We start from the raw sequence: 27,123 nt of genomic DNA, 5'->3' as shown, positions 1-27,123 counted from the left end.
ACACCCAGCCTACTTAAACTATTTAACAGAAAATACTGAAATGTGACTGCATATGGTTTATTGCATATCTTTTTTTTTTTTTGAGACAGAGTCTCGTTCTGTCGCCAGGCTGTAGTGCAGTGGTGATCTTGGCTCACTGCAACCTCCGCCTCCTGGGTTCAAGCGATTCGTCTGTCTCAGCCTCCCGAGTAGCTGGGATTACAGGCACGTGCGACCACGCCTAGCTAATTTTTGTATTTTTAGTAGAGACAGGGTTTCACTGTGTTGGCCAGGATGTTCTAGATCTCCTGACCTCATGATCCGCCCACCTCGGCCTCCCAGAGTGCTGGGATTACAGACGTGAGCCACCACACCCGGCCATCATTTTTCAAAGAAAGTAACAAACTCCTTTCTCCTTGTGAGTAGAAATGTTTAAATGCTATAGTCAGCCCGGGCACAGTGGCTCATGCCTGTAATCCCGGCACTTTGGGAGGCTGAGGTGGGTAGATCACCTGAGGTCAGGAGTTCGAGACCAGCCTGGCCAACATGGTGAAACCCCGTCTCTATTAAAAATACAAAAAATTAGCCGGACATGGTAGTTTATGCCTGTAGTCCCAGCTACCTGGGAGGCTGAGGCAGGAGAATTGCTTGAACCTGGGAGACACGTTGCAGTGAGCCGAGATCGCACCATTGCACTCCAGCCTGGGCAACAAGAGCGAAACTCCGTCTCAAAAATAAAATAAATGCTCTAGTCAGTCTGTACTTTGAAACTGAATATTTACTGTTCCATTTAATCACCCTATGGGTACTCCATGAAGACAAGCTTTACTGTAGGAAATAGTAGCCTCTTCAAATTAAGAGAGTGGTATGGGTTTTAACATCAAACTGTTAACCTCCCAAAGGCCCCTCCAAGTACTAACCAGGCCTGACCCTGCTTAGCTTCCGAGATCAGATGAGACTGGACGCGTTCAGGGTGGTATGGCCATAGACTGAAACTATTAACCTCTGATGCTTATGAATATAACCCTGTCCCTAGCCAAGGCAATTTTTTTTTTCCACATGGTCATAGTTCCTTATTTTTCTTAGAACAAAAATAAAGTCTAACGAGCTTTGTTGTTCTGTCAAAAAGTAAATTTAGAGCCTGGGGCACAGTGATGCATGCCTGTAGTCCCAGCTACTCAGGAGGCTGAGGTGGGAGGATTGCTTGAGCTCAGGAGTTCAAGACCAGCATGGCCAACATAGTGAGACCCCATCTCTAAAATTTTTTTTCTTTAATTGTTTTTTTTTTTTTTTTTTTTTTTTTTTGATACGGAGTCTTGCTCATTCACCCAGGCTGGAGTGCAGTGGTGCAATCTCAGCTCACTGCAAGCTCCGCCTCCCAGGTTCACGCTATTCTCTTGCCTCAGCCTCCAGGGTAGCTGGGACTACAGGTGCCCGCCACCACGCCCAGCCAATTTTTTTGTATTTTTAGTAGAGACGGGGTTTCACCATGTTAGCCAGGATGGTCTCGATCTCCTGACCTCGTGATCCACCTGCCTCAGCCTCCCAAAGTGCTGGGATTACAGGCGTGAGCCACCACGCCTGGCCTCTTTAATGTTTAAGTAAATTTAGTGTCAGGCTAAGACATAAGCAGTAATTTGTCTTCACTATTTGGGTTTGAAGTTTGCAGGTTTCAGGGAAAATCTGCAGCTGGTAAATTGAACAATTTAGTACTAACAAGAGTTTTGGCAGTTCCAGGGAGACTCCATCTTTCTCAGTCAGCAGATTCAGGGCAATTCAGAAAGCTTCTGTGTGATACTATAGCCCTGTCCCTGGAAGTATTTTGTTCTCTGTGAAGAGAAGTATCTTCATGTTTGTAATTTCCTTCCTGATTTTCGGCTTGTACCATCTAGGTATGTTATAATGTGTAATTTTTATTTTTATGGTGGTTGAAACGAAGTTTTTTACTTGGCTCCCTTGTAGTGCTTGACAGAAGACAAGATCAGTCTTCTCCTACACTTGCTTGAAGATGAACTTGATCACCGAACTGATGAGAGAAAAACTACAATCAAATTAGGCTCAGACATCCAAGTCCACGTCACTGCCTGTATTCTCTCTGTGTGTGGCTGGGCGTGTAGGTGAGTCAGCAGATTTTGCCTGGAGACATGAACCATGACAACAGCATTACACCCATATATATCAGTCACTAATCGTATTTAGAAATCACATGGTGTTTCCCGTGAGAAAAAGAGACAAAGAAAAACTGGGTGGGGGATGGTGCGAGGAGAATGGATAATAAGAATTAGTAACAAAACCAGAATTGGAATTCAGGAATTCTTCGTGTTCACAACTGAACTTTGTTTCTTGTACTGTTGCTTCTTAACTGGGAATTTGTGTTCTTTTTTTTTTTTTTTTTTTTTTTTGAGACAGAGTCTCATTCTGTCGCCCAGGCTGGAGTGTAGTGGCGCGCGCGATCTCAGCTCACTGCAAGCTCCACCTCCCGGGTTCACGCCATTCTCCTGTCTCAGCCTCCTGAGTAGCTGGGACTACAGGTGCCTGCCACACGCCCAGCTAATTTTTTGTATTTTTAGTAGAGACGGGGTTTCACCGTGTTAGTCAGGATGGTCTCGATCTCCCGACCTCGTGTTCTGCCTGCCTCGGCCTCCCAAAGTGCTGGGATTACAGGCGTGAGCCACCACACCAGGCTGAATTTGTGTTCTATAAACAGTGAACCTCCTTTCTAAAAATGGAAAGAAAATAAGCTCTTTTCTATTTTTAAGAAGGAAAAATAGAAAAGAAGTTCTTTTCTATTTTTAGAAAGGAAGAAAAATCTGCTTAATTGATAAAAACTACCATAGGAAACACCAGCTGGAGTCTTCTAGGCCCCCATGTTGCTATTTCCATTCCAGCTGCTCAATTTGGCATAGACTCGCACTATCCTTAATCTACCAAAGAGAGCATATTTAAAATACATCAAGATTGGTTCTGACAGTAAATAAATCTTGATTTATTTTAAATATGCTCTCTTTGGTAGATTAAGGAATGTTTTTTGTTTAAAGGGAAAAGACTTTAAGAGGGACAAGAGAGGGTGGGTACGGTGGCTCACACTTATTTAATCCCAGCACTCTGGGAGGCCAAGGTGGGCGGATCACCTGAGGTCAGGAATTCGAGACCAGCCTGGCCAACATGGTGAAACCCCATCTCTACCAAAAATACAAAAATTAGCCGGGCATGGTGGCGGGTGCCTGTAATCCCAGCTACTCAGGAGGCTGAGGCAGGGGAATCACTTGAACCCGGGAGGCGGAGGTTGCAGCGAGCTGAGATCGCACCATTGCACTCCAGCCCGGGCAACAAGAGCAAAACTCAGTCTCAAAAAAAAAAAAAAAAAAGAGGGACAGGAGAAACTTTTTGTGTTGTTGTTGTTGTTGGTCAGGCTGGTCTCGAACTCCTGACCTCAGGTGATCCACCCACCTTGGCCTCCCAAAGTGCTGGGATTACAGGCATGAGCCACTGCACCCGGCCGAGAAACTTTTAAAACATGCCTGCAAAACAGTCTTATCATAGAGAGCACACTAAGAACCCGAGGTCTTTCTATGGGAAATATGTGAGAGATGATGAAGTATGAAGCTGGGTCCTGAGACTGGAGCACAGAGGCTCTGATAGGACATGGTTCCCCATCCACTGGACTGTTCCAGAAATTGGATGAGATAAAGCATACTCACGAGACATTACACTTAGTCATTTGGAAATGTTACACTTTGAGAAAACTCTCTTTCTTTTTCATTCCTATCTAGTTCCTCTTTGGAATCCATGCAGCTCTCCCTGATAACATGTTCACAGTGTATGAGGAAGGTGGGGCTCTGGGGCTTCCAGCAGATTGAATCGTCCATGACTGACCTGGATGCATCCTTTGGCCTGACCAGCTCCCCCATCCCAGGCCTTGAGGGGCGACCAGAGCGCTTACCTCTGGTGCCTGAATCTCCTCGGAGGATGATGACCCGGAGCCAGGATGCCACTTTCTCCCCAGGCTCAGAGCAGGTATTCACTTAGCTTATTTGGGGTGGACTTTTAAACAACATTCTTGGCAAAAGTGTTGTTGGTAGAAAGTTGGAAATTAATTTAGGTGGATAGGCTTCACTTCCCACTACATTGGTTACAATACCACATAGTGTTTCTGTTCACTAATGGGGAAGCTAAATTCAGCCAGACCCGGTGGCTCACGCCTATGATCCCAGCACTTTGGGAGACTGAGGCAGGCAGATCACTTGAGGTTAGGAGTTTGAGACCAGCCTGGCCAACATGGTGAAACCCCGTCTCTACCTAAAATGCAAAAATTAGCCAGGTGTGGTGGCGGGCACCTGTAATCCCAGCTACTTGGGAGGCTGAGGCAGGAGAATCACTTGAACTCGGGAGGCAGAGGTTGCCATGAGCCAAGATCGCCTCACTGCTCTCCAGCCTTGGCAACAAAGCGAGACTCTGTCTCAAAAAACAAAAGAAAAAACATTAAAGAAAGAAGTATTTCTGACCATAATCATTAATATCATTCGTGTACTTCCATTATCTCCCCTTTCCTTCAGGCTGAAAAGAGCCCTGGTCCCATTGTCTCTCGAACTCGGAGCTGGGACTCTTCCAGTCCTGTTGACCGTCCTGAGCCAGAGGCTGCTAGCCCCACCACCAGAACTCGCCCAGTGACCCGAAGCATGGGAACAGGAGACACCCCTGGCCTGGAGGTACCATCTAGCCCTCTGCGGAAAGCCAAGCGAGCTCGCCTCTGCTCCTCCAGCAGTTCGGTGAGTCCACCTCGCATGTAGCAGTGGCTGAGCATAAACAGCATATTGGGCCCTCCCTGGGCAGCATGGAGAAGCAGGCAGGAGCCCTTCCGTGGTCCAATGCAAAAAGTAGACCATGTGAATAAATTTAAAGTTGGATGACCAAAGGGAAAAAATGTCAGTCATGTTTTTTGCTCCTTTTTGTTCCTTTGGAGTGGATTCTGGAGAAATAATAGATATTTCAGGCAAATGGAACAACGGTGTGATACAGGGACAAACCTGATCTGGCAGTGGTCCCCAACCTTTTTGGCACCAGGGACCGTTTTCATGGAAGACCATTTTTCCACGGACCACGGTTGGGAGGATGGTTTCGGGATGATATGAGCACATTACATGTATTGTGTACTTTATTTCTATTATTATTATATTGTAATATATAATGAAATAATTGTACAACTCACCATAATATAGAGTCAGTGGGAACCCGCAGCTTGTTTTCCTGCAACTAGATGATCTCATCTGGGGGTGACAGGAAACAGTGACAGATCATCAGGTGTCAGACTCTCATAAGGAGCCCGAAGTCTAGATCCCTCTCATGTGCAGTTCACAGTAGGGTTACTGCTCCTATAAGAATCTAATGCCACTGCTGATCTGACAGGAGGCAGAGCTCAGGCGGTAATGCAAACAATGGGGAGCAGCTGTAAATTCAGATGAAGCTTTGCTTGCCCGCCTGCTGCTCACCTCCTACTGTGCAACCTTGTACCCATCCATGGCCTGGGGGTTGGGTATCCCTTATCCCTTGTGATAAGGTATAGTTTGTTTAACACAAAAGGAGTGAGAAAATAAAGAAAATGAGAGGAAAATGTGTAGGCAAAGTTTGAAGGAGAGCATAAACACTCGAAGTATGGGTAGTTGTGAGATTCTGGACTTGATAACTAACAGCAGTGCCTCCCTGAACTTACATAGCATCTACCTATGAATGCTATTTCTTTTTCTCCTTCCTCAGGACACATCTTCCCGAAGCTTCTTTGATCCCACCTCTCAGCATAGAGACTGGTGCCCTTGGGTGAATATCACACTTGGCAAAGAAAGCAGGGAGAATGGTGGAACTGAACCAGATGCCAGCGCCCCAGCAGAGCCAGGCTGGAAAGCAGTGCTGACCATCCTCTTGGCGCACAAACAGTCTAGCCAGCCAGCTGAAACGGACTCCATGGTGAGACAAGCCACTGCCTTGTGTGTGGGCAGCACTTGCTGTTTATGGGAGGAGGAGCAGAGGCTGGGCCTATAATTAGCACCCCGCCTGCCTTCAGCTTTCATACGTCAAGTTATTTGGGTTTTTTTGTTTGTTTGTTTGTTTGTTTTTTGAGATGGAGTCTCGTTCTTGTTGCCTAGGCTGGAGTCCAATGGCACGATCTCAGCTCACTGCAACCTCCACCTCCTGGGTCAAGCGATTCTCCTGCCTTAGCTTCCCAAGTAGCTAGGATTACAGGCGCCCACCACCACACCCGGCTAATTTTGTATTTTTAATAGACGGGGTTTCACCATGTTGGCCAGGCTGGCCTCGAACTCCTGACCTCAGGTGATCCACCCGCCTCGGCCTCCCAAAGTGCTGGGATTACAGGCATGAGCCACCGTGCCCGGCTTATACGTCAAGTTAGACTCATTCTGCTTTCATCCTAGGGATTAGGCATAGAACCGGTTCGTCTTTCTGTAGTTTAGCATATGGCATTCCATCAAGTTCTGATAAATTCTTTTGTTCTCCTAAATAAAATGACTCCAAGTAGAAAAGGAGTACGGAAACAGAAATAGATGAACAGGCAGCTGCTCCGGCCTCATGTTGCAGACAGCTGCTTTTTCTTTCATTTGCTGTCACTTGCACTTGGAGCCTGGCCAGTTAACTTAGCTGTTTGGAGCACTGGGCTCTGACACCAAGATGATGGCCTCATTCCGCACGCTGGGCACATTACTTTACTCTGTTCCACAGCCCAGACTGTGACTCTGCTAGCCATTGCAGCCATGACTGCTGTGGGTTACAAATGTGGGTGACAACTGAGAAGAAAAGTCAAGTGTTTGCTCTGTGTAAAGATTGGAAGTGATAGGCTAGGTAATATGGAACCATGAAAACTGGGTTCTCTCCTTCACTGGCTCACTCCCAAATTTTCCTTGTAGCTGGTAACAATTTCTGATCATAGTCTATAACTTTCAAGGACAAAGTAAAATAATACTTGTCAGCAGATATTTATGAGCAGCACTCCTAGATTCATGGTTTTCTAGGGTTACAGGATTCCACTGGAGGGAACTATAGTAATACTAAAAGTCCAAAATTGCATGGCTGGGTGTGGTGGCTCACGCCTGTAATCCTAGCACTTTGGGAGGCCAAGGCGAATGGATCACCTGAGGTCAAGAGTTTGAGACAACCTAGCCAACATGGTGAAACCTCGTCTCTACTAAAAATACAAAAAAAAAAAAAAAAAAATTTGCCATGTGTGGTGGCAGGCGCCTGTAATCCCAGCTACTGGGGAGGCTGAGGCTGGAGAATCACTTGAACCCAGGAGGCGGAGGTTGCAGTGAGCCGAGGTTGCACTCCAGCCTGGGCTTCAGAGAGAGACGCTGTCTCAAAAAAAAAAATAAATAAAAATAAATGTATATTAGTACCCTTAGTAAATGTGCAGGTGAAGGTTTTCCAAGTTTTCACAGAAAAAAAAATCTGCATTTCTCTGCCTAGATCTTCAGGAACTAGTACATTGGCAGTTTTCAATAAGACTCCTCTCTGTCACTGCCATACGAAAAAGAAAGCCTATGGGTTTTGTTTTTGTTTTGTAGTGGGAAAAGTTGGCCTCATAATTGGCCCTGGATTCCAGGACTTTTTTTTTCGGTAGTGTGTCTTAACCTTCTGACAGCTGCTGTGACGAAGCTAGAAAGCTTAATGAGACTGTGTGGTAAAGGATCCTGATGTTCGAAAAAGAAAAAGTATATACCGAGGCCAGGCACAGTGGCTCATGCCTGTGATCCCAGCACTTTGGGACGCTGAGGCAGGGGAATCACCTGAGGTCAGGAGTTCAAGACCAGCCTGGCCAACATGGCAAAACCCCATCTCTACTGAAAATACAAAAATTAGCCAGGACTGTTGGTGTGCACCTGTAATCCCAGCTACTCCAGAGGCTGAGGCAGGAGAATTGGGAGGTGGAGGTTGCAGTGAGCCGAGATCGCACTACTACACTCCAGCGTGGGCAACAGAGTGAGACTCCCTTTCAAAAAAAAGAAAAAAGAAAAAAGTGTATATTATTTTTTCAACTCAGGTTTCTTTCAACTTTGTCACTCTATTAACTAAATTTCCCTCAGTCATTAGTAAGAGTTCAAACTTTTTCCTCCTGGAACTTACTGGAACATCCTCAAAGAGGATAGATTTTTAAAACACTGTGAAAGTGGGCCGGGCGCGGTGGCTCACGCCTGTAATCCCAGCACTTTGGGAGGCCGAGGCAGGCAGATCATGAGGTCAGGAGATCGAGACCATCCTGGCCAACATGGTGAAACTCCATCTCTACTAAACATACAAAAATTAGCTGGGCGTGGTGGCATATGCCTGTAATCCCAGCTACTCAGGAGGCTGAGGCAGGAGAATCGCTTGAACCAGGGAGTCAAGAGGTTGCAGTCAGCTGAGATGGCGTCACAGCACTCCAGCCTGGCGACAGAGCAAGACTCTGTCTCAAAAAAAAAAAAAAAAAACAAACCTGTGAAAGCGTCATATGAGAAACTGGAGGTAACTGTGGATCATCTTGCTAGACATTCTTTGTACTCTCACTGAGACCCTTTCTGCGTGGAATATTTGCTCTTCATTGTGACTCTCAAAGGCAGACAGAACCAAGTGTTCTGATTCACCAAGAGCTTTTGTCTCCTAATGAATTACTTTGTCTCCCTTTACCACCATTTCTCAGAATCTCAGAGTACTTCATTGGCATGATCAGATGGCACTGAGATTCTTCCTATTATTAGCACTGCCGGCTAAAACATAAAAGCGGTGAAGACCAAGGCCAGAGCTTAAACTCACAGGGGTCATTCAACTCTGTTTTTATTAGTTGTCCTTGGTTTATACTGTTAACCTCAGCTAGGCATCACATTAAGTATAAGTACTTATTCACAATAAATAATGAACTAGGGCCAATTCAGCATCATGAATGAAAAACCAGTGCAGGCCGGGCGTGGTGGCTCACGCCTGTAATCCCAGCACTTTGGGAGGCCGAGGCAGGCGGATCACGAGGTCAGGAGATCAAGACCATCCTGGCTAACACGGTAAGACCCCCATCTCTACTAAAAATACAAAAAATTAGCCTGGCGTGTTGGCGGGTGCCTGTAGTCCCAGTCACTGGGGAGGCTGAGGCAGGAGAATGGCGTGAACCCGGGAGGCAGAGCTTGCAGTGAGCCGAGATTGCGCCACTGCACTCCAGCCTGGGTGACAGAGTGAGACTCCGTCTCAAAAAAAAAAGAAAAACCAGTGCAAAACATGTGCTGCACTAACGGCAAGTCAGAAGTGTCATCCTCAAGTACAAAGATGAGGACAGATACAGATGCCTGAAGGGAGGATATGAGCCGTGTCTTAGAGGCTCAGAGTGTGTTAACAGGAGTCTGACAGTAGAACGTCGGCCCCTCGATCTTTAGTCTGACTTTAGGTATACATTATGTATAGCATACTACAAAATGAATTTTTACTTAGTCCTAGACATATCCAGATCATTGTGGGACAAATGATCTATCCTTTGTCTCTATAAAAGAATGTAATCACTAATAATAAGCTTTTCTACCTACAGAGTCTCTCTGAGAAATCAAGGAAAGTATTCCGAATATTTCGGCAGTGGGAATCTCTGTGCTCATGCTGAAGATACTCCAGCGCCTTCCTGGAGATAGCTGGAATGAGAGTGACTTTTTGAAAAATTAAGGCTGAGTTCCTTTCGGTCAGCTGACACTAAGTTTTTCCTGTTCTGGGTTAATCATAAGGAGCCCCCTGCCATAGCAAAGGCAGTGAGTGTCAACTATCTGCATCTGGCTGAGGGAGACCTGTTTCCTTTCAGGGATGTGGACAGGGTAAGGGCAGCAAGCATGGTTCTGTTAAAGGAGTGTGGGGTTAACAGACTAGAAGGAAGACTAAGGACCTGACCACCCATTTCAGCATCTTCAATGTGGAGCAGTGTTCTGAGGACTCTTCTATCCTAGGACTATGACAGTGTGTATTAATAAAATATTTGCTAAGATTCTCATTGTTGGAGAACTGTTTTCCCCCTTGCCTTGTGGGCCGGAGAAACTTCAGTGGAACTTTCAACTTTTGATTTTCAGATTGGCTGCAAAGCCTAAAATTTGTGATTCCAGTCAAGGAGGTATAATCTTTCCTAAACCAAAAGCAAGATGATTTTCATTATGCCACCAGGAAATTTCCTGGTGTGTTATAGTGAATGGTAAACTGATAATTTTCTCCTTGCTTTGATAATAACAGAATAAAACAATGTAATGGGGAGGAAGGCACTTCGGAAGAGACCCCTCTCCATGTGCCATTGAATGCATGACTCCCGCATTTGGGCTTCCCCAAGAGTCATTGCTTTTGGGGGATCATCAGTTTTTGTGGTAGAGAAGGTTGACCCTGAACTGCCCACTGATAAAGTAACCATGACCTAGCAAAGGCTAGAAAGTGATTATTCTCTGATATGCCATGTTTTTAGTCACTGAGATTGTTTTGTTTTATACTTTTGTACTGAAGTATTTTAAAGAAAATAACACATAATATTTTACTCATAGTTTAATCTCTAAAAAATAGAACCTAGGCCAGGTGTGGTAGCTCACACCTGTAATCCCAGCACTTTGGGAGGCCAAGGTGGGCAGATCACTTGAGGTCAAGAGTTCAAGACCAACCTGGCCAACATGGTGAAACCCTATCTCTACTAAAAATACAAAAATTAGCCGGGCATGGTGACGGGTGCCTGGTGTCCCAGCTACTGGAGAGGCTGAGACAGGAGAATCGTTTGAACCCAGGAGATGGAAGCTACAGTGAGCCGAGATCGTCTGCTGCACTTCAGCCTGGGTGACAGAGCAAGACTCCGTCTCATTATATATATATATATATTTATTTATGTATATTTTTATATATATATAACTTTTCTCCAACATATTACACCCAACAAAAATTAATAATCTGACCGGGCGTGGTGGCTCACGCCTGTAATCCCAGCACTTTGGGAGGCCAAGGTGGGCGGATCACCTGAGGTCAGGAGTTCAAGATCAGCCTGGCCAACATGGTGAAACCCTGTCTCTACTAAAAATACAAAAGTTAGCCGTGTGTGGCGGCGTGCACCTGTAATCCCAGCTGCTCTGGAGGCAGAAGCAGGAGAATCGCTGGAACCCGGGGGGCAGAGGCTGCAGTGAGCTGAGATTGCCGCCATTACACTCTAGCCTTGGCGTCAGAGCAAGAGTCCAGGTCAAAAAATAAAAATAAAATGGCCAGGCACAGTGGCTCACGCCTGTAATCCCAGCACTTTGGGAGGCCGAGGCTGGTGGATCACGAGGTGAGGAGATCGAGACCATCCTGGCTAACACAGTGAAACACCATCTCTATTAAAAATACAAAAAACTAGCTGGGCGTGGTGGCGGGCGCCTGTAGTTCCAGCTACTGAGCGCAGGAGAATGGCGCGAACCCGGGAGGCGGAGCTTACAGTGAGCTGAGATCGGCCACTGCACTCCAGCCTGGGCAACAGAGCGAGACTCCATCTCAAAAATAATAATAATAATAAATTTAAAAATAAAATCATAAATGGAAGCAGAGGCCAGGCATGATGCCTCATGCCTACAATCCCAACACTTTGGGAGGCTGAGGCAGGAGGATCACTCAAGTCTAGGAGTTCAAGACCAGCCTGGGCAACAAGGAGAAATCCTGTCTTACGAAAAATAGAAAAAAATTAGTGAGGTATGGTGGCTTTTGCCTGTAGTCTCAGCTACTCAGGAGGCTGAGCTGGGAGGATCTCTTGAGCCCAGAAAGGCAGACTGCAGTGAGCTAAGATCACTGCACTCACTCCAGCCTGGGCAACAGAGTGAGACCCTGTCTCAAAAATAAATATGTAAATAAAAATATAAATTGAAGCAGATTGAGATAGACTTTGTGTAATTCAAGAAACATTCTCTGTCATGTGTGAGGCACTGTGCTAGCCCCTGTAGATGAATGACTACCTAGTTTCTACCTCTAAGAAGTATATAGGCCAGGCCAGAAGACACACTGGTATATAAATGTTGCACGGGACAAACTGCTAAATGCTCTAGTCTAGGAGAGGTATAAAAAAGGAAGAAGTGAATGGTCATGTGTCGTTGGGAAGAACTTTGAGGAAGGTGTAGATTTGAGCTGGTCCTTGGAGCTGAGTGGGAGATGTAGGCTCCATGAGAACAGGGACTTTGTCCTGGTTTTAATCTCAACACTCAAAACAGTGCCTGACACGTGATAGACCCTCGGTTAAAAATATGCACATCCGAGACTGAGGGAGCATTGTAAGCAAATGAGCAGCATGTAGGATATGTTCCAGGAAGAGCAGGTATTCTGCTGTGGCTAGAACTCTGTTGAGTAGAAAAGAAAGGAAAAGAAAATGGAAGTTGGGCCAGATTAGAGTCTTGTATGTTATACTAAGGAGTTTGGACTTGATTCTCTAGGGAAAGAGAAACTCTTAAAGAATATTTTGGGCTGGGCATGGTGGCTCATGCCTGTAATCCCAGCACTTTGGGAGGCCGAGGCGGGCAGATCACTTGAGGTCAGGAGTTTGAGACCAGTCTGGCCAACATGGTGAAAGCCCGTCTCTACTAAAAATACAAAAGTTAGCTGGGTGTGGTGGCACATGCCTATAATCCCAGCTACTCGGGAGGCTGAGGCAGGAGAATCACTTGAACCTGGGAGATGAAGGTTGTAGTGAGCTGAGGTCACGCCACTGCACTCTAGCTTGGGTGACAGAGCAAGACTCTGTCTCAGAAAAAAAAAAAAAAAAAAGACATTTGTGCTTAGGAAGATAATTCCGGTGTCTCTGAATAGCCTGGCTTAGGGAAGACAAGAAGGATTTAAGGGAAGTGTGAGGGCAGTGGTCATGGCAGTTGCAATGGGGCATAATTTGATAGAAATCTCAGCAATGACTTCATGATTGGTTTTGGGCATGAGGAAGAGGGGAAGAATTAAAGATGACCTTGAGGTTGAGGCCTAACCAAGATAGAGAACCCCTCAGGATGATAATAGTTTTTTACTTTTACTCACTTTTTATTGAGTTCAGTTACATATGAAAATATCTGTCTAGAAATGGAGTTCAGGAGAGGAGGATTCAATGTGTTGAAGAAATCAAAGATCATTGTTTCAAATGCTTAAAATCAGCTAGGAGTGGTGGCACACACCTGTAGTTCCAGCTATTTGGGAGGATTGCTTGAGCCCAGGAGTCCAAGACTAGCCTAGGTGACACAGAGGACCCTGTCTTTTAAAAAAAAAAAAAAAAAAAAAAAGCTTAGGATCTATAGAGCCATGTAGAGTAAAGCTCTCAACCTTGTTGTCTTCTCACAAGAGATCTTAATGCCATCCTCTTTAACAGCATGAGTTCAAGTCTACATGTCAGCGTTTCTGGAGAATACGCTACTGAGCTGGCGTGAGTATGCTTTCAAATATACTCATTCCAGCTTAGTAGCGTAATGGGGTGTTCTCAGATAGGACTGAGCACATGAGCTTCCTTTCCCAAAGCATCTGTTCTCTTCCACACCCTAGGACATCCTTTTAACCCCAGGCCCTTATTCATTCGTCTTGTGGTTTGCTCATGTAAACATTTTTAGTTTGGCCTTTCTAGGAACCCAGTCTTCCTGATTTGATTCTTTATTTGAATTTTTTTTTTTTTTTTTTTTTTGAGACAGAGTGTTGTTCTGTTGCCCAGGCTGGAGTGCAGTGGTGTGATCTTGGCTCACTACAACCTCTGCCTCCCGGGTTCAAGTGATTCTCCTGCCTCAGCCTCCCGAGTAGCAGGGATTACAGGCACGCACCACCATGCCCGGCTAATTTTTGTATTTTTAGTAGAGACAGGGTTTCGCCATGTTGGCCAGGCTGGTCTCAAACTCCCGACCTCAAGTGATCTGCCTGTCTCAGCCTCCCAAAGTGCTGGGATTACAGGCGTGAGTCACTGCGCCCAGCCTGAATTTTTTTTTCCTTTTGTTAGATCCCTTTAAAGAAGATAATTGCCTGAAATTTCATTTTTGCTACTTGACTATCCACAAAGGTAGCATTAAAAGTCGTCATTCTAAGGAATTTTTCCACCTGTGTTAGCCACATTAGGTAGCTTATGAGGATCCTATGTGATTTCTGTGTTGTCTCCTGCTGGTAAATAGAACTTCAGCGCCTTCCTCCTGACCTCTCAGGCCAGCACCTTCTTTTGCAGTACTTGGTCTCAGTGATCAGGACAGGTGGTGGCATTTTGAAGAGCCCTTGCCATTCCAGATTATTCATACCCCATTATTACAGTCCCCCCAACCTTCAGATTCTCCTTTCACTAATTTTCTCCACCAAATCCTCTAGGATTCTGTGTTTTAACAAAGGTTGCATTCCCCATCCAAGTAGATTTTGTTTTTACCGAGAAGACTGAAGCTCAAAGACATCTAATAACTAGCTGTCATATAGCTAGAATGAGGCAGAGCCACACTGAAATCCATCTTTCCCAGCTTCTGTTCTTTCCATTACGATACAGCTGGGAATATCTTCCAAGCACTGTGAGTCTATGGTTTTCTTTCCCAAGCTCAAAGTTGAGATCTCCCTCTCACAGTAGAAAGGAATATCTTGCAGCCACTCACGGGATACTAGTGCCCAGAAGAGAGTCTTTCTCCTGGCTCCTTTTTGATTTCAGCCAACTTTAATAGACTTAACAGGTGGAGCATTCTCTTTGGGGCTTTCCTCACTTATACTCTTCTTCTGGTTGTGGGTGCCTGAGAGCCACTTCTGAATCCCTTCCATCCTATTCCATCTTAGCAATAAAAACAGCTGCATGCACAGCTTGACCATCGACAAAGGTACAAACACTTCCTTCTCCTCAGTTTTCCTTTCTATGTTTAGTTTTATTTCTATTCTAGGTTTTCTTTGGCTTTATACAGCTGCCATCTTGGTCAGTTGGCCCATGCCCTCAGAAGTGAATGCTGCATTTAAACCCTTTAATTAGAGACCATTCATTCTATCTATATCCCATACTCTCTTTTATCTCGTTGCTCCTTGGCTACAGCTGTGGTGGTTATTGTTTTTCTTGCCACAGTGCCTCTCTAGTTGAACTGACTGTTGTATAGCTGAAGCCAATTAGGAAGAGAGGGAAACAGGAACATACAAAGGCCTCTGTGTAGGACAGGTAGGTCATGGAGATTTGGTCACTTATCCAGAGATTATCCAACAAGTCAGATCATTATAATAACATACTCTTCAGCTTTCTGTACTCACTTTCTATTAGCCACCTATTGATATCCCAGTAAGCAGATATGGAGGAAAATTGTTTCCTATAGTGTGTCAGTAACAGCCCTCAAAGGGATGGTAGTAGGAACAGAAAATGTGAAGCCTAGAAGGGACTCAAGATTCACCTCCAAGGCCTTCATAGTTCTCACGGGGAAGCCAGGATCACAGAGACAAGAAAATCCTTTTTAGCCTCTGTGTCCATTTCTTAGCCAGTCTTGTCCAACCTAACTAGAACCAATGGAGCAGAAGGAAAGGCACACAAGAATAACTTGATGGCACAATGGGTTTTGAGCCAATCAGAAGTGATACCAAGGCCAGGTGCAGTGCCTCACACCTACAGTCCCAGCACTTTGGGAGGCTGAGGTGTGTGGATCACTTGAGGTCAGGAGTTCAAGACCAGCCTGGCCAACGTGGTGAAACCTCATCTCTACTAAAAATACAAAAATTAGCCGAGCGTGGTGATGGGTGCCTGGAGTCCCAGCTATTTGGGAAGCTGAGGCAGGAGAATCACTTGAACCCGGGAGGCGGAGGTTCCAGTGAGCTGAGATTGCGCCACTGCACTCCAGCCTGGGTGACAGAAGGAGACTGCGTCTCAAAAAAAAAGTGATAGCAAAACCAAGACTGCAGCTGGAGTCTACCTCCTACTGAAATGTGGGGAATCAGTCTTGAGCAGGAGAACCTCTGAAACTTGATTTTACTACTGCTGCAAATAGCTATCACTTGTAATTACAGATTGTTTGCCAAGCACTGGTCTAAGCATTTTATCTTATTTAAGCCTCATAGCAGTCCTATGAGGAAGGTATAATTACTGTTCCATTTTTACAAATGAGGAAACAAAAGCATAAGTTAATTACTTTGTTCAGGGTCACACAGCCCAGTAAATGAGGGCCGGGATTCAAACTCAGCCCATCAGCCTCCAAGGCAGACCCCACTGCCTGCCTTTAACCAAGGACATAGTTATACATGCATGGCGATGTTTAATTCCATTGTTACTTGGGTTGTTTGTTTTTGTTTTTGTTTTGAGACAATCTTGCTCTGTTGCCCAGGCTGGAGTGCAATACTGCAGTCTCAGCTCACTGCAACCTCTGCCTCCTGGGTTCAAGTGATTCTGCCTCAGACTCCGTAGTAGCTGGAACTACAGGTGCCCACCACCATGCTGGACTGATTTTTTTTCCTTTTTTTATTTTTGAGACAGGGAGGGTCTCTGTCGCCCAGGCTGGAGTGCAGTGGTGGGATCTCGGCTCACTGCAACCTCCACCTCCCGGGCTCAAGCAATTCTCCTCCCTCAGCCTCCTGAGTAGCTGGGATTACAGGCATATGCCACTACCGCCCAGCTAATTTTTGTGTTTTCAGTAGAGATGGGGTTTCACCATGTTGGCCAGGCTGGTCTTGAACTCCTGACTTCAAGGATCCACCCGACTCAGCCTCCCAAAGTGCTGGGATTACAGGCGTGAGCCACCGCGCCCAGCCTGAGACCTTTCTTCTGTAGATCCAGAGAAACCAGATGTCAAGGGAAATGCAATTTATCAGCTATTAAGTGATAAGAAAATCTCCCCTCCTAAGGATCGTGCCATCTCCCAAGTCTCCAAGAGCTGGGGCAAGTCACTGTAGCCGACTTGAGAATCAAGTTCAGGTATGAGGCCAGGCGTGATGGCTTATGCCTGTAATCCCAGCACTTTGGGAGGCCAAGGCAGGCAGATTGTTTGAGCCCAGGAGTTCAAGACCAGAGTAGACAACATCGGGAAACCCCGTCTCTACCAAAAAAAAAAAAAAAAAAAAAGCCAGGTGTGGTGGCGTGCACCTGTAGTCCCAGCTACTCAGGAGGCTGAGGTGCGAGGATCCCTTAAGCCTGGGAAGTCAAGGCTGCCGTGAGCTGTGATCACACCACTGCCCTCCAGCCTGGGAGATAGCGCAAGACCCTGTCTCAGAAAAAAAAAAAAAAAAAAAAAAAGTTCAAGAATGTGACCTCGGTGCCAGGCAAGAATGCTAGCAGTACCCACTAAGGCCACTAGATGTCCCCCGTGTTCCACATCTGGCTTACCTAGCTGGCCTTGCCAACACAAGACATCATCATTCTTACTTTGTCCTTATTTTGTTACAGGGTCTCTCCCCTAACCCCACTTAAGCTCTACCAAGTGCGGTGATGGAAACAGAAAGAAACTGAAAGCATTGAAACAGTCAGCAGAGAGACAGAAATGAGAATGGGTATTTATTGAGGAGACAGAGAAGGAAAAAAAAACCTCTAAATTTAAGGTCAGAGTTGGGGCCTTGCATCCAGGAATAGTGGCTCGAGTAGCAATGACAAGAACCCGATTGAATGGGAAGTCAACCGAAAGGGAAATCCAGGGGACTGTGAGCCATTGGCAGCCACCCTGGGACACATGCAGCCCTCCCCAGGTGTCATCCTTTGGCTGATCTCAGCACCCACACTCAGGGCTGGGCCACCCCAGGGCCGACCTGCAAAGTTAGGCAAGCCACTAATGAAGCATGATGACACACTCACAGGGGCATGAGTGGTGTCTCATCACAGCCAGGGCACAGCCGAGACCCACCAGATGACGCTTTTCTTGTGAGGATTCCCAAGTCTATGACTAATGCTAATTAACCCTGACTCACGGTAGCACTGAGCACACAGAGGTCATTATCTCCACTGGAAGGAGTGGGGAAACTGAGGTGTGGAGTGGGGAAGCAGCTTTGCTCCATCAGTGTCACCAGGTCAGGAGTTGATCCCTGCCCTTCTCAAAAGCCCGTGAGGCTGTCCTTGGTAATCAGCAGTAGACACTTCCGGTGGGGCTAAGGGATAGGGCCTTTCCCCACTGCTGTTTCCACGTGAGTCAGAGCCACAGAACTGGAAGCAGAGTTGTAGACTACTTGGTCTAATCCCTGAGGACTCTGAAGGCCAGAGTGGGGAGTGAAGGCCAAGATCACACAGCAGGTTGTGGCTGAGCCACGCCTAGAATCCTGAGGCTTCTTGCTGAGTCCCCTTCTTGCACTACAGTCATCATGACAGAGCAGAAGAGAGGCAGTACCCTGTGAGAGTTAGGAGCACCAGCTCACTAGCCAGAAGTGGTGGCACGTGCCTATAGTCCCATTATACTAGGGAGGCTGAAGTGGGAGGATCGCTTGAGCCCAGGAGTTCGAGACTGCAGTGAGCTATAATTGCACCACTGCACTCCAGTCTGGGTGGCAGAGCAAGACACCTTGTTTATAAAAAAGAAAAATAAAGGGGGACAAAAAAAAACCCACCAGCTCTCGGTCAGGTAGCTTGGCAGGTGGATCTAGCAGGCTCTAGGTTCCATAGCCTGGGTTCAGATCCTGGATTCACTGGTCACCAGCTGTGTGTTTCTGAGCCTATGACTCAGCCTCAGCTTCCTCATCTGTAAAATAGGGATAATACTAGTAGCTGTGTCACAGGAATGTTTTGAGAATTCATTGGCATATGTGAAGTGCTTAGAGCAGTGCCTGGCACATGAGAAGTGCTCGCGAAATAGTAGCTGTTTGTTTAAGCTGGTTGTTTAAGCCCAGTCGCCTCTCTGGCCAAGTGTCTCCAGCTTGCCTGGTCTTTTGGGACTCCTGAAGGAAGGGAGCACCAAAACTATAGGTGTTGGGATCATGAGAAAGACACATACCAGTATCTCCTCCCCAGATTGTCTGTGGTCTCAGTAGGGCTCTTTCAGCCCAGCGGCCTCCATGCCACCATCAGACAGCACAGGTGCTGGTGGATCAGCGCCAAGCCCAGCTTTAGAAGCATCGGGAAGCACCTTGGCAACAAGACATAAACCAAGATAACCACATTCCTGCCAGTCTCCATGGACCCTGGCTCCGGGCCTGGCAAGGCCACCCTCAGGAAATGGTGGTACAATGACGACAGGAAAGCTTATGACAGGCATCACCCTGCTGGGCTGAGAATACTGGCTTGTTTGTCCAGCACAGCTTACCTGAGTCACCCATTGTGGAGTCTGCAGCCACCTGGGCCTGGAGCTAGGCCAGCAGGCTGCTTGGAGTCTGGAACACCTTCTGCGGGCTGAATCTGGCTAGGGCTGGCTCTTTCTGCCTGTCCCCTCCTCAGAAAGCAGGTCAAGGCAGTTTGGCTCCGTAGATCTGGCTCCAAACAGTGAAGAGCCTGGTGGGGCCTGACAACAGTTCAGAGACGCAGAGCCTCCTCTGTGGGGAACAGAATGTGAACTGAGGCCTTAGAGTGTTTGGAAAATAAGCTCCACGAATGAGAGATGGACCGGGCAGCAGCTTCCCCCTCTCCTCCATCCCATGCCACACCCGTAGCCACTCTCTGTGCCCCACTGGTCCTCAGGGGGCCCTGGGCTCTCTTGCCAAGTCTCAGCACTGCCCAGGCCCATGTAGCCAGTCAACAGTGACTGGGCTCAACTCCCACTAACTCAACCTGGGGGTTTTCCAAAGTGAAATGAGGAACAAAATAGGTGCTATGTTTCACAGTACCAAGTTTTAAAATACTAATAAAATTAGAAAATACTTTTTCAGGCCGGGTGCAGTGGCTCATGCCTGTAATCCTAGCACTCTGGGGGGCCAGGGTGGGTAGGCCACATGAGGTCAAGAGTTTGAGACCAGCCTGGCCAACATAGTGAAACCCCGTTTCTACTAAAAATACAAAAATTAGCTGGGCATGGTGGCGTGTGCCTGTAATCCCAGCTACTTGGGAGGCTGAGGCAGAAGAATCGCTTGAACCCGGGAGGCAGAGGTTGTAGTGAGCCGAGATTGTGCCACTGCACTCCAGCCTGGGCGACAAGGCGAGACTCCATCTCAAAAAAAAAAAAAAAAAAAGAGAGAGAAAATACTTTTTTAAAAGGTACAAAAAATGAGAATGAAAGTGCCCTGCCCCTTCTGGCCCTTGAGGGGCTTTCTACTGGAGGGACCATTTGTGGCACAGTTGGCAAGGGCACCCAAGAAGGCCAGAAGGGGATGCCCATGGGTGGGGACAGGAGGCACAGGAAGCAGTGTTTTAAGGTAGTGATCCCACAGGCCTAAGAAGGTGGCTCTGTTCCTCCAAGGAGTACTAAAGAGCCGTCATAAAACAGTACTGACCGGGCGTGGTGGCTCACACCTGTAATCCTGGGAGGCCAAGGCAGGTAGATCACTTGAGGTCAGGAGTTCAAGACCAGCCTGGCCAACAGAGTGAAACCCCGTCTCTACTAAAAATACAAAAATTAGCCAGGCATGGTGGCATGCATCTGTAATCCCAGCTGCTTGGGAGGCTGAGGCAGGAGAATCGCCTGAACCTGGGAGGCGGAGGCTGCAGTGAGGCGAAATCGTACCACTGCACTCCAGCCTAAGCAACAGAGTGAGATTCTGTCTCAAAAAAAAAAAAGAAGACTGTCCTAGGGGACTTGGGATATGCAAGCTATGTGTGCTCAGTGCTCAGCACGAGGTGGTGACCTGGCGTTGGGGAGGCCCGAGCTGGAATAGGGAGCCTGGCTATCTGGGTGCCCCACCCTGGTAACTGACCTTGGGCAAGTCAGTTTCCATTTCAGTCTCTTTATCTTTTTTTTTTTTTTTTTTTTTTTTGTAGAGACAAGGTCTCACCATGTTGCCCAGGCTGGTCTCAAACTCCTGTGCTCAACGATCCGCCCACCTCACCCTCCCAAAGTGCTGGGATTACAGGCATGAGCCACCGCACCCGGCGTTCAGTCTCTTTATCTGTCCAGTGGGGTATTAACAAGTATCTAATGTTCAGAACAACATTAAGACGTTCAGAACATGTCAAAGAACCTTTGGAAGAAGTTTGAAACTCTCTCTCACACCCCCCACATGAGGTATAACTTGGTTTGGGCATGGGGGGGTGCTCCTCCAGGTGGGAAAGGTGGCTGGCACCTGAGTCAAGAACAGGGTAAGAGCAGAAGACAGAGGCAGCATGGAGAGCCAAGGACCACAGAAGAATGCCCTGAGAATCAGGCTGCCAGGCACCTAGGCTGTGGGTTGGAAGCAAGAGGGCCATCGGGTGGTGACAGGCAGAGGAAGTCCTTTCTCTCAGCTGCTGCCATCTTGCCTTCTGCAGTCCTGTGGCCCGCCTGGCCTGCCACCTGAGGATCAGGAGGTTTAGACTCCAGCTGTGCCCCATCTCTGAGCCGGAAGTGAGCAGCAGAGCCTGCAGACTGTGCAGGACAGGTCACCGCATCCGAGGCAACAGAGACAAGGCTTTGAGAAAGAAGCCTGATGCTTGCCCCCTTGACTGCCGGAGAGGGAATTTAGTGCCACCCAGGGTCCCCAGATCTTCACCTGTGTCCAAAAGCCAATCTGTCATGGACAGTCACCATCGTCACCTTACATCCGGTTCTCTGTCTCTGGCTTTGGCTCCTACTAGCTGACCTCACCTACCTCAAAGTCACTTGAGGGAGCCAAAGCTGCTATGTGTCTGGGTGCCCCAAGAAGCTGAGTTCCTTGTCTGTGTGGGGATGATAACCCCCTCCCCAATTCAGTGCCCGACCTCATCAGTGCGCCCCAAAGCTGCAGTGCACCGTCCAAGTCTCCAAACCAGTTGTGAACAGTCAGGTTAGCTTCCGACCCTTACCCCCAAACCCCGGGGACTGAATGGAGGCCAAGGATCTACAGGGGAGGGGACACCTTCCTGGTCAGCCATCCTTGGTGAAACCCCATCTCTACTAAAAATACAAAAAAAATTTAGCTGGGCATGGTGGCATGCGCCTGTAGTCCCAGCTACTCGGGAGGCTGAGGCAGGAGAATCACTTGAACTCAGGAGGTGGAGGTTGCAGTGAGCCGAGATCACACCACTGCACTCCAGCCTGGCAACAGAGCGAGACTCCATATCAAAAAAAAAAAAAAAAAAAACAGACACTCATTGGAACTTCTCAACCGCTCCTTTCCTCTCCACCACATGACCTTCCTGTGATGGCAGCCCTGCACTCAGCAGGTGCCTGGCACAGAGAACATGCTCAGGAAATATTTGTTACCTAAATGAACAAATACATGTTTATCATCAATGTAGGAGTCTGGAGGCGGAGCTAACTTTGCCTTGCAACCTTGGCCTGGGGACGAGGGCTTCCATTCTGGTCCCTTGAAGAACCTACTTTGAAAGGGATCCGGAAGACATGACTGGCCTCCTCTTGATGAGAAGAAGGCAGACCAGCATAGGCAGTGGAAGGGGAAAGCAGCTGGAGATTGGAAAGAGTAAATTTAGAGCTATGCTTAGGCTAAGAAACAAAGAGCAGGACTGTGTGCCCCAGCAAACATGTGGCCTGACGTTGATAGCATTAGGAAAATTTTGGGCCAGGTGCCGTGGCTCACACCGGTAATCCCAATACTTTGGGAGGCCAAGGCAGGAGGATCACTTCAGTGTAGTTCAAGACCAACCTGAGCAACATAGTGAGACCCCATCTCCATAAAAAATTTAAAAATTAGCCACTGCACTCCAGCCTGGGTGACAGAGACCATGTCTCAAAAAAAAAAAAAAAAAAAAAGCACATTTTCACATAACATACACTTCTATAGCTCTTCTCCATCTCATTTGTTCTCAACATGGGAGAGCAAAAAGAGAGAACTGACATGGAAACCCTTGGGGTTTTTTTATGTCTTGTTTGAGACAGAGTTTCAAAAAAGATAAAAGCCTTGTCCAAAGACTACAAGCTTGTCGCCCAGGCTGGGGTGCGGTGGCGTGATCTTGGCTCACTGCACAGCCTCCGCTTTCCGAGTTCAAGTGATTCTCCTGCCTCAGCCTCCCGAGTAGCTGGGATTACAGGCGTGCACCCCCATACCTTGATAATTTTGTTTTTTTGTTGTTTTTTTTTGAGACGGAGTTTCACTCTTGTCGCCCAGGCTGGAGTGTAATGGCATGATCTCAGCTCACTGCAACCTCTGCCTCCCAGGTTCAAGTGATTCTCCTGCCTCAGCCTCCTTAATAGCTGGGATTACAGGCATGCACCACCACGCCCGGCTAATTTTTGTATTTTTAGTAGAGACGGGGTTTCTCCACGTTGGTCAGACTGGTCTCGAACTCCCAACCTCAGGTGATTCGCCTGCCTCGGCCTCCCGAAGTGGTGGGATTACAGGCGTGAGCCACTGCACCCAGCCTAGTTTTATATTTTTAATAGAGGTGGGATTTCACTATGTTCGGAAGGCTGGTCTCGAACTCCTGACCTCAGGTGATCTGCCTGCCTCGGCCTCCCAGAGTGCTGGGATTACAGGCATGAGCTACTGCGCCCAGCCCCCTTGTTTTTTTTTTTTTTTTTAATTAAAATAAGGATAACTAACCTTGTTTGGAGCTTTATAATTCACAAAACCTATACAAAAGCGTTGTCTCATTTGATCCTATGATACCTCTACAGAATTAGGTCAACAGACATTATTCTCAACTTTCTTTTGCAGATGAGAAAATTTTGAACTGCAGAGTCAGTAAACCAAGTAAGGTCTCTAACCCAGGTCTATCCAACTCAGGGCTCTGCACTCTTTCTGCTATAGTTTACTTTTTGTTGATTGCATTAACACTATTACAACTCAACAACCAGTAATTAAATAAAAAGGTAGAGGGGGGATTTTTTGTTTGCTTTGGAGGGTTTTGTTTTTCTGGAGACAGGGTCTTACTCTGGTGCTCAGGCTGGAGTGCACTGGTGCAATCATAGCTCACTGCTGCCTCGAACTCCTGGGCTCAAGTGATCCTCCTGCTTCAGCCTCCTGAGTAGCTGGGACTATAGGACCGCAAGCACGTACCACCACGCCTGGCAGAAAAAGATAGTTTGAAAAGTATCTTGTAAAACATAAGGCTTTGGCCAGGCACGGAGGCTCACGCCTGTAATCCCAGCACTTTGGGAGGCCAAGGCGGGCAGATCACCTGAGGTCAGGAGTTTGAGACCAGCCTGGCCAACATGGCAAAACCCCGTCTCTACTAAAAATACAAAAATTAGCCGGGCATGGTAGCAGGCACCTATAATCCCAGCTACATGGGAGGCTGAGGCAGGAGAACGGCTTGAACCTGGGAGGTGGAGGTTGCAGTGAGCCAAGATTGTGCCACTGCACTGCACTGCAGCCTGGGCAAGAGAGTGAGACTCTGTCTCAAAAATAAAAATAAATAAGGCTTTATTTATACATTTAAAAATTTGTTGGCTGGGCACGGTGGCTCACGCCTGTAATCCTAGCGCTTTGGGAGGCCGAGGTGGGTGGATCACAAGGTCAGGAGACCGAGACTATCCTGGCTAACAGGGTGAAACCCCGTCTCTAATAAAAATACAAAAAATTAGCTGGTCGTGGTGGCGGGCGCCTGTAGTCCCAGCTATTCGGGAGGCGGAGGCAGGAGAGTGGTGTGAACCCGGGAGGTGGAGTTTGCAGCGAGCCGAGATCTTGCCACTGCACTCCAGCCTGGGCTACAGAGCGAGACTCCGTCTCAAAAAAAGAAAGAAAGAAAGAAAGAAAATTTGTTTTAGGCTGGGCACGGTGGCTCATATTTGTAATCCCAGCACTTTGGGAGACCAAAGCAGGAGAATCACTTGAGCTCAGGAGTTCAAGATTAGTCTGGGCAACATAGCGAGATCTCATTTCTACTAAAAATAAAAAATTAAAAAATTGGCCGGGTGCGGTGGCTGACACCTGTAATCCCAGTACTTCGTGAGGCAGAGGTGGGCAGATCACCTGAGATCAGGAGTTCGAGACCAGCCTGGCCAACATGGTGAAACCCCGCCTCTACTAAAAATACAAAAATTAGCTGGGCATAGTGGCACGCACCTGTAACCCCAGCTACTCAGGAGGCTGAGGCAGGAGAATCACTTGAACCTGGGAGGCGGAGGTTGCAGTGAGCGGAGATCGCGCCATTGCACTCTAGCCAGGGAGACAGAGCAAGACTCCATCTCAATAAATAAATAAATAAATAAATAAATAAATATAAATAAAAATATTAGCCAGGTGTGGTGACAGGTGTCTGTAGTCCCAGCTACTTGGGAGGCTGAGGCAGGAGGATCACTTGACCCCTGAGATTGAGACTGCAGTGAGCTATGATTGTGCCACTGCACTCCAATCTGGGTGACAGGAAAAAAAAATTGTTAATGAAATTGAGATACAGCACACAGTCAAAGCTACTTCTGGTCCATATGAAATCTATCTAGCAGAGCAAGGACTGTTTGTATGGTGAGCAACCTGCCCAGCTGCACATACGTGGTGAATTATTAGGGGTGAGGTGGGGAGGCAGCATGAGATTTGAAGTCACAGAATCTGAAGCTTAGTTCCAGTTCTGCCTCTATTATTAGCTTTGTTGCGTTAAGCAAGTCATTTTGCCTCCCGGCATCTGTTTCCATGTCTATGAATCTCAGATGTTAATTATACTGTTCCCTTCATCAGACTATTTTGAGACTTAAGTGAGGTAAAATGCTGGATGAATGCTGTTGTTTTACAGATGAGGAAAGACTTGCCCAAAGTCACACAGCCAGTGAGTGGCAGAGCTAGGACTCAAATCCAGCTCTCCTGGCTATAGGTCAGCTCTCTTTCTACCATGTTTGCATTTGATACATATAGTTGGTGGTCTACAAACTAACTTTTTGGGGAAGCCTATTATTATTATTATTATTATTTTGAGACAGAGTCTTGCTCTTGTCACCCAGGCTGAAGTACAGTGGTGTGATCTTGGCTCACTGCAACCTCCACCAGGGAGGCCTCTTTTTTTTTTTTGAGACGGAGTCTCGCTCTGTCACCCAGGCTGGAGTGCAATGGTGCTATCTCAGCTCACTGCAAAATCTGCCTCATGGGTTCAAGTGATTCTCCTGTCTCAGCCTCCTAAGTAGCTGAGATTACAGGCATGCGCCACCACGCCTGGCTAATTTTTGTATTTTTAGTAGAGATGGGGTTTTACCATGCTGGCCAGGCTGGTCTCAAACTCTTGACCTAAGGTGATCCGCCCACCTCGGCCTCCCAAAGTACTGGGATTACAGGCATGAGCCACCGTGCCCAGCCTATTATTCTTAATTGTTGTTTTTGTTGGGGATGGATATGAGTTGTGGGTAAGTACTTCAGAGAGGGAGTTACTGGTGATCAGGCATTTCCCTTAGATTTCTAGTACAGTTTATCAGCTGTCCAACACCCATGCCCCTTTCTTACTTCCCAAAATGACTGGGATAGGCTTGTTTTTGTTTTTGTTTTTGTTTTGAGATGGAGTCTCGCTCTGTCACGCAGGTTGGAGTGCAATGGCATGATCTCGGCTCACTGCAACCTCTGCCTCCTGGGTTCAGGCGATTCTCTTGTCTCAGCCTCCCGAGTAGCTGGGATTACAGGCACACGCCACCACACCTGGCTAATTTTTTGTATTTTAGTAGAGACGGCATTTCACCTTGTTGCCCAGGCTGGTCTCGAACTCCTGAGCTCAAGTGATCCATCTGCCTCAGCCTCCCAAAGTGCTAGGATTACAGGCATGAGCCACCGCGCCTAGCCAGGGGTTGGCTTGTTTACACACTCCCCAGCATTGGCAGGTAAGGGACATACAGCATCATATCTATTGATATGATACTTATATCTACTGTATTTACCCTGTGGGCAGAGATAAATGTGCAGCCCTCACCTGGCTTCAGGGCTGGAATTTTGCAGAGTGGATATCGAAGGACCTGCATGGTCCTCTTCATTCACCAAAGGGTGAATTCATTCACCTTCGTTCACCAAAGGGTGACTGGGTGCCAGTTCACAGAGAGGAGGAAGATATGAGAAAGAGCATACCTGAGGGAGAGTCAAGAGTTTCAAATGGGGCCGGGCGTGGTGGCTCAGGCCTGTAATCCTAGCACTTTGGGAGGCCAAGGTGGGTGGATCACCTGAGGTCCAGAGTTGGAGACCAGCCTGGCCAACATGGTGAAACCCCATCTCTACTAAAAATACAAAAATTATATTTTGTATTTTTAGGTTGCGGTGGCTCACACCTGTAATCCCAGTACTTTGGGAGGCCGAGGCGGGCGGATCAAAAGGTCAGGA

The 27,123-nt window shown here is 47.2% G+C and overlaps 1 protein-coding gene across 1 annotated transcript in view; it reads left to right on the top strand.

The window, feature by feature from the left end:
• ZC3HC1 (zinc finger C3HC-type containing 1) overlaps positions 1 to 9,979 on the top strand; it is a 34,862-nt gene extending 24,883 nt beyond the window's left edge. The window contains exons 6-10 of the mRNA XM_003813485.3: positions 1,942 to 2,096; positions 3,753 to 3,996; positions 4,536 to 4,748; positions 5,734 to 5,940; positions 9,533 to 9,979. Coding sequence (XP_003813533.2) covers positions 1,942 to 2,096; positions 3,753 to 3,996; positions 4,536 to 4,748; positions 5,734 to 5,940; positions 9,533 to 9,601 — 888 coding nt within the window. The 3' untranslated portion in view covers positions 9,602 to 9,979. The remainder of the gene's footprint in view (positions 1 to 1,941; positions 2,097 to 3,752; positions 3,997 to 4,535; positions 4,749 to 5,733; positions 5,941 to 9,532) is intronic.
• The last annotated feature ends 17,144 nt before the right edge of the window (positions 9,980 to 27,123 follow it).

Source organism: Pan paniscus, chromosome 6 (genome assembly GCF_029289425.2).
Source record: "Pan paniscus chromosome 6, NHGRI_mPanPan1-v2.0_pri, whole genome shotgun sequence".
In the NCBI taxonomy this organism is placed as follows: Eukaryota; Metazoa; Chordata; class Mammalia; order Primates; family Hominidae; genus Pan; species Pan paniscus.
The sequence above is the reverse complement of the archived record's forward strand: the minus strand, read 5'-3'. Positions and strand labels throughout refer to the sequence as shown.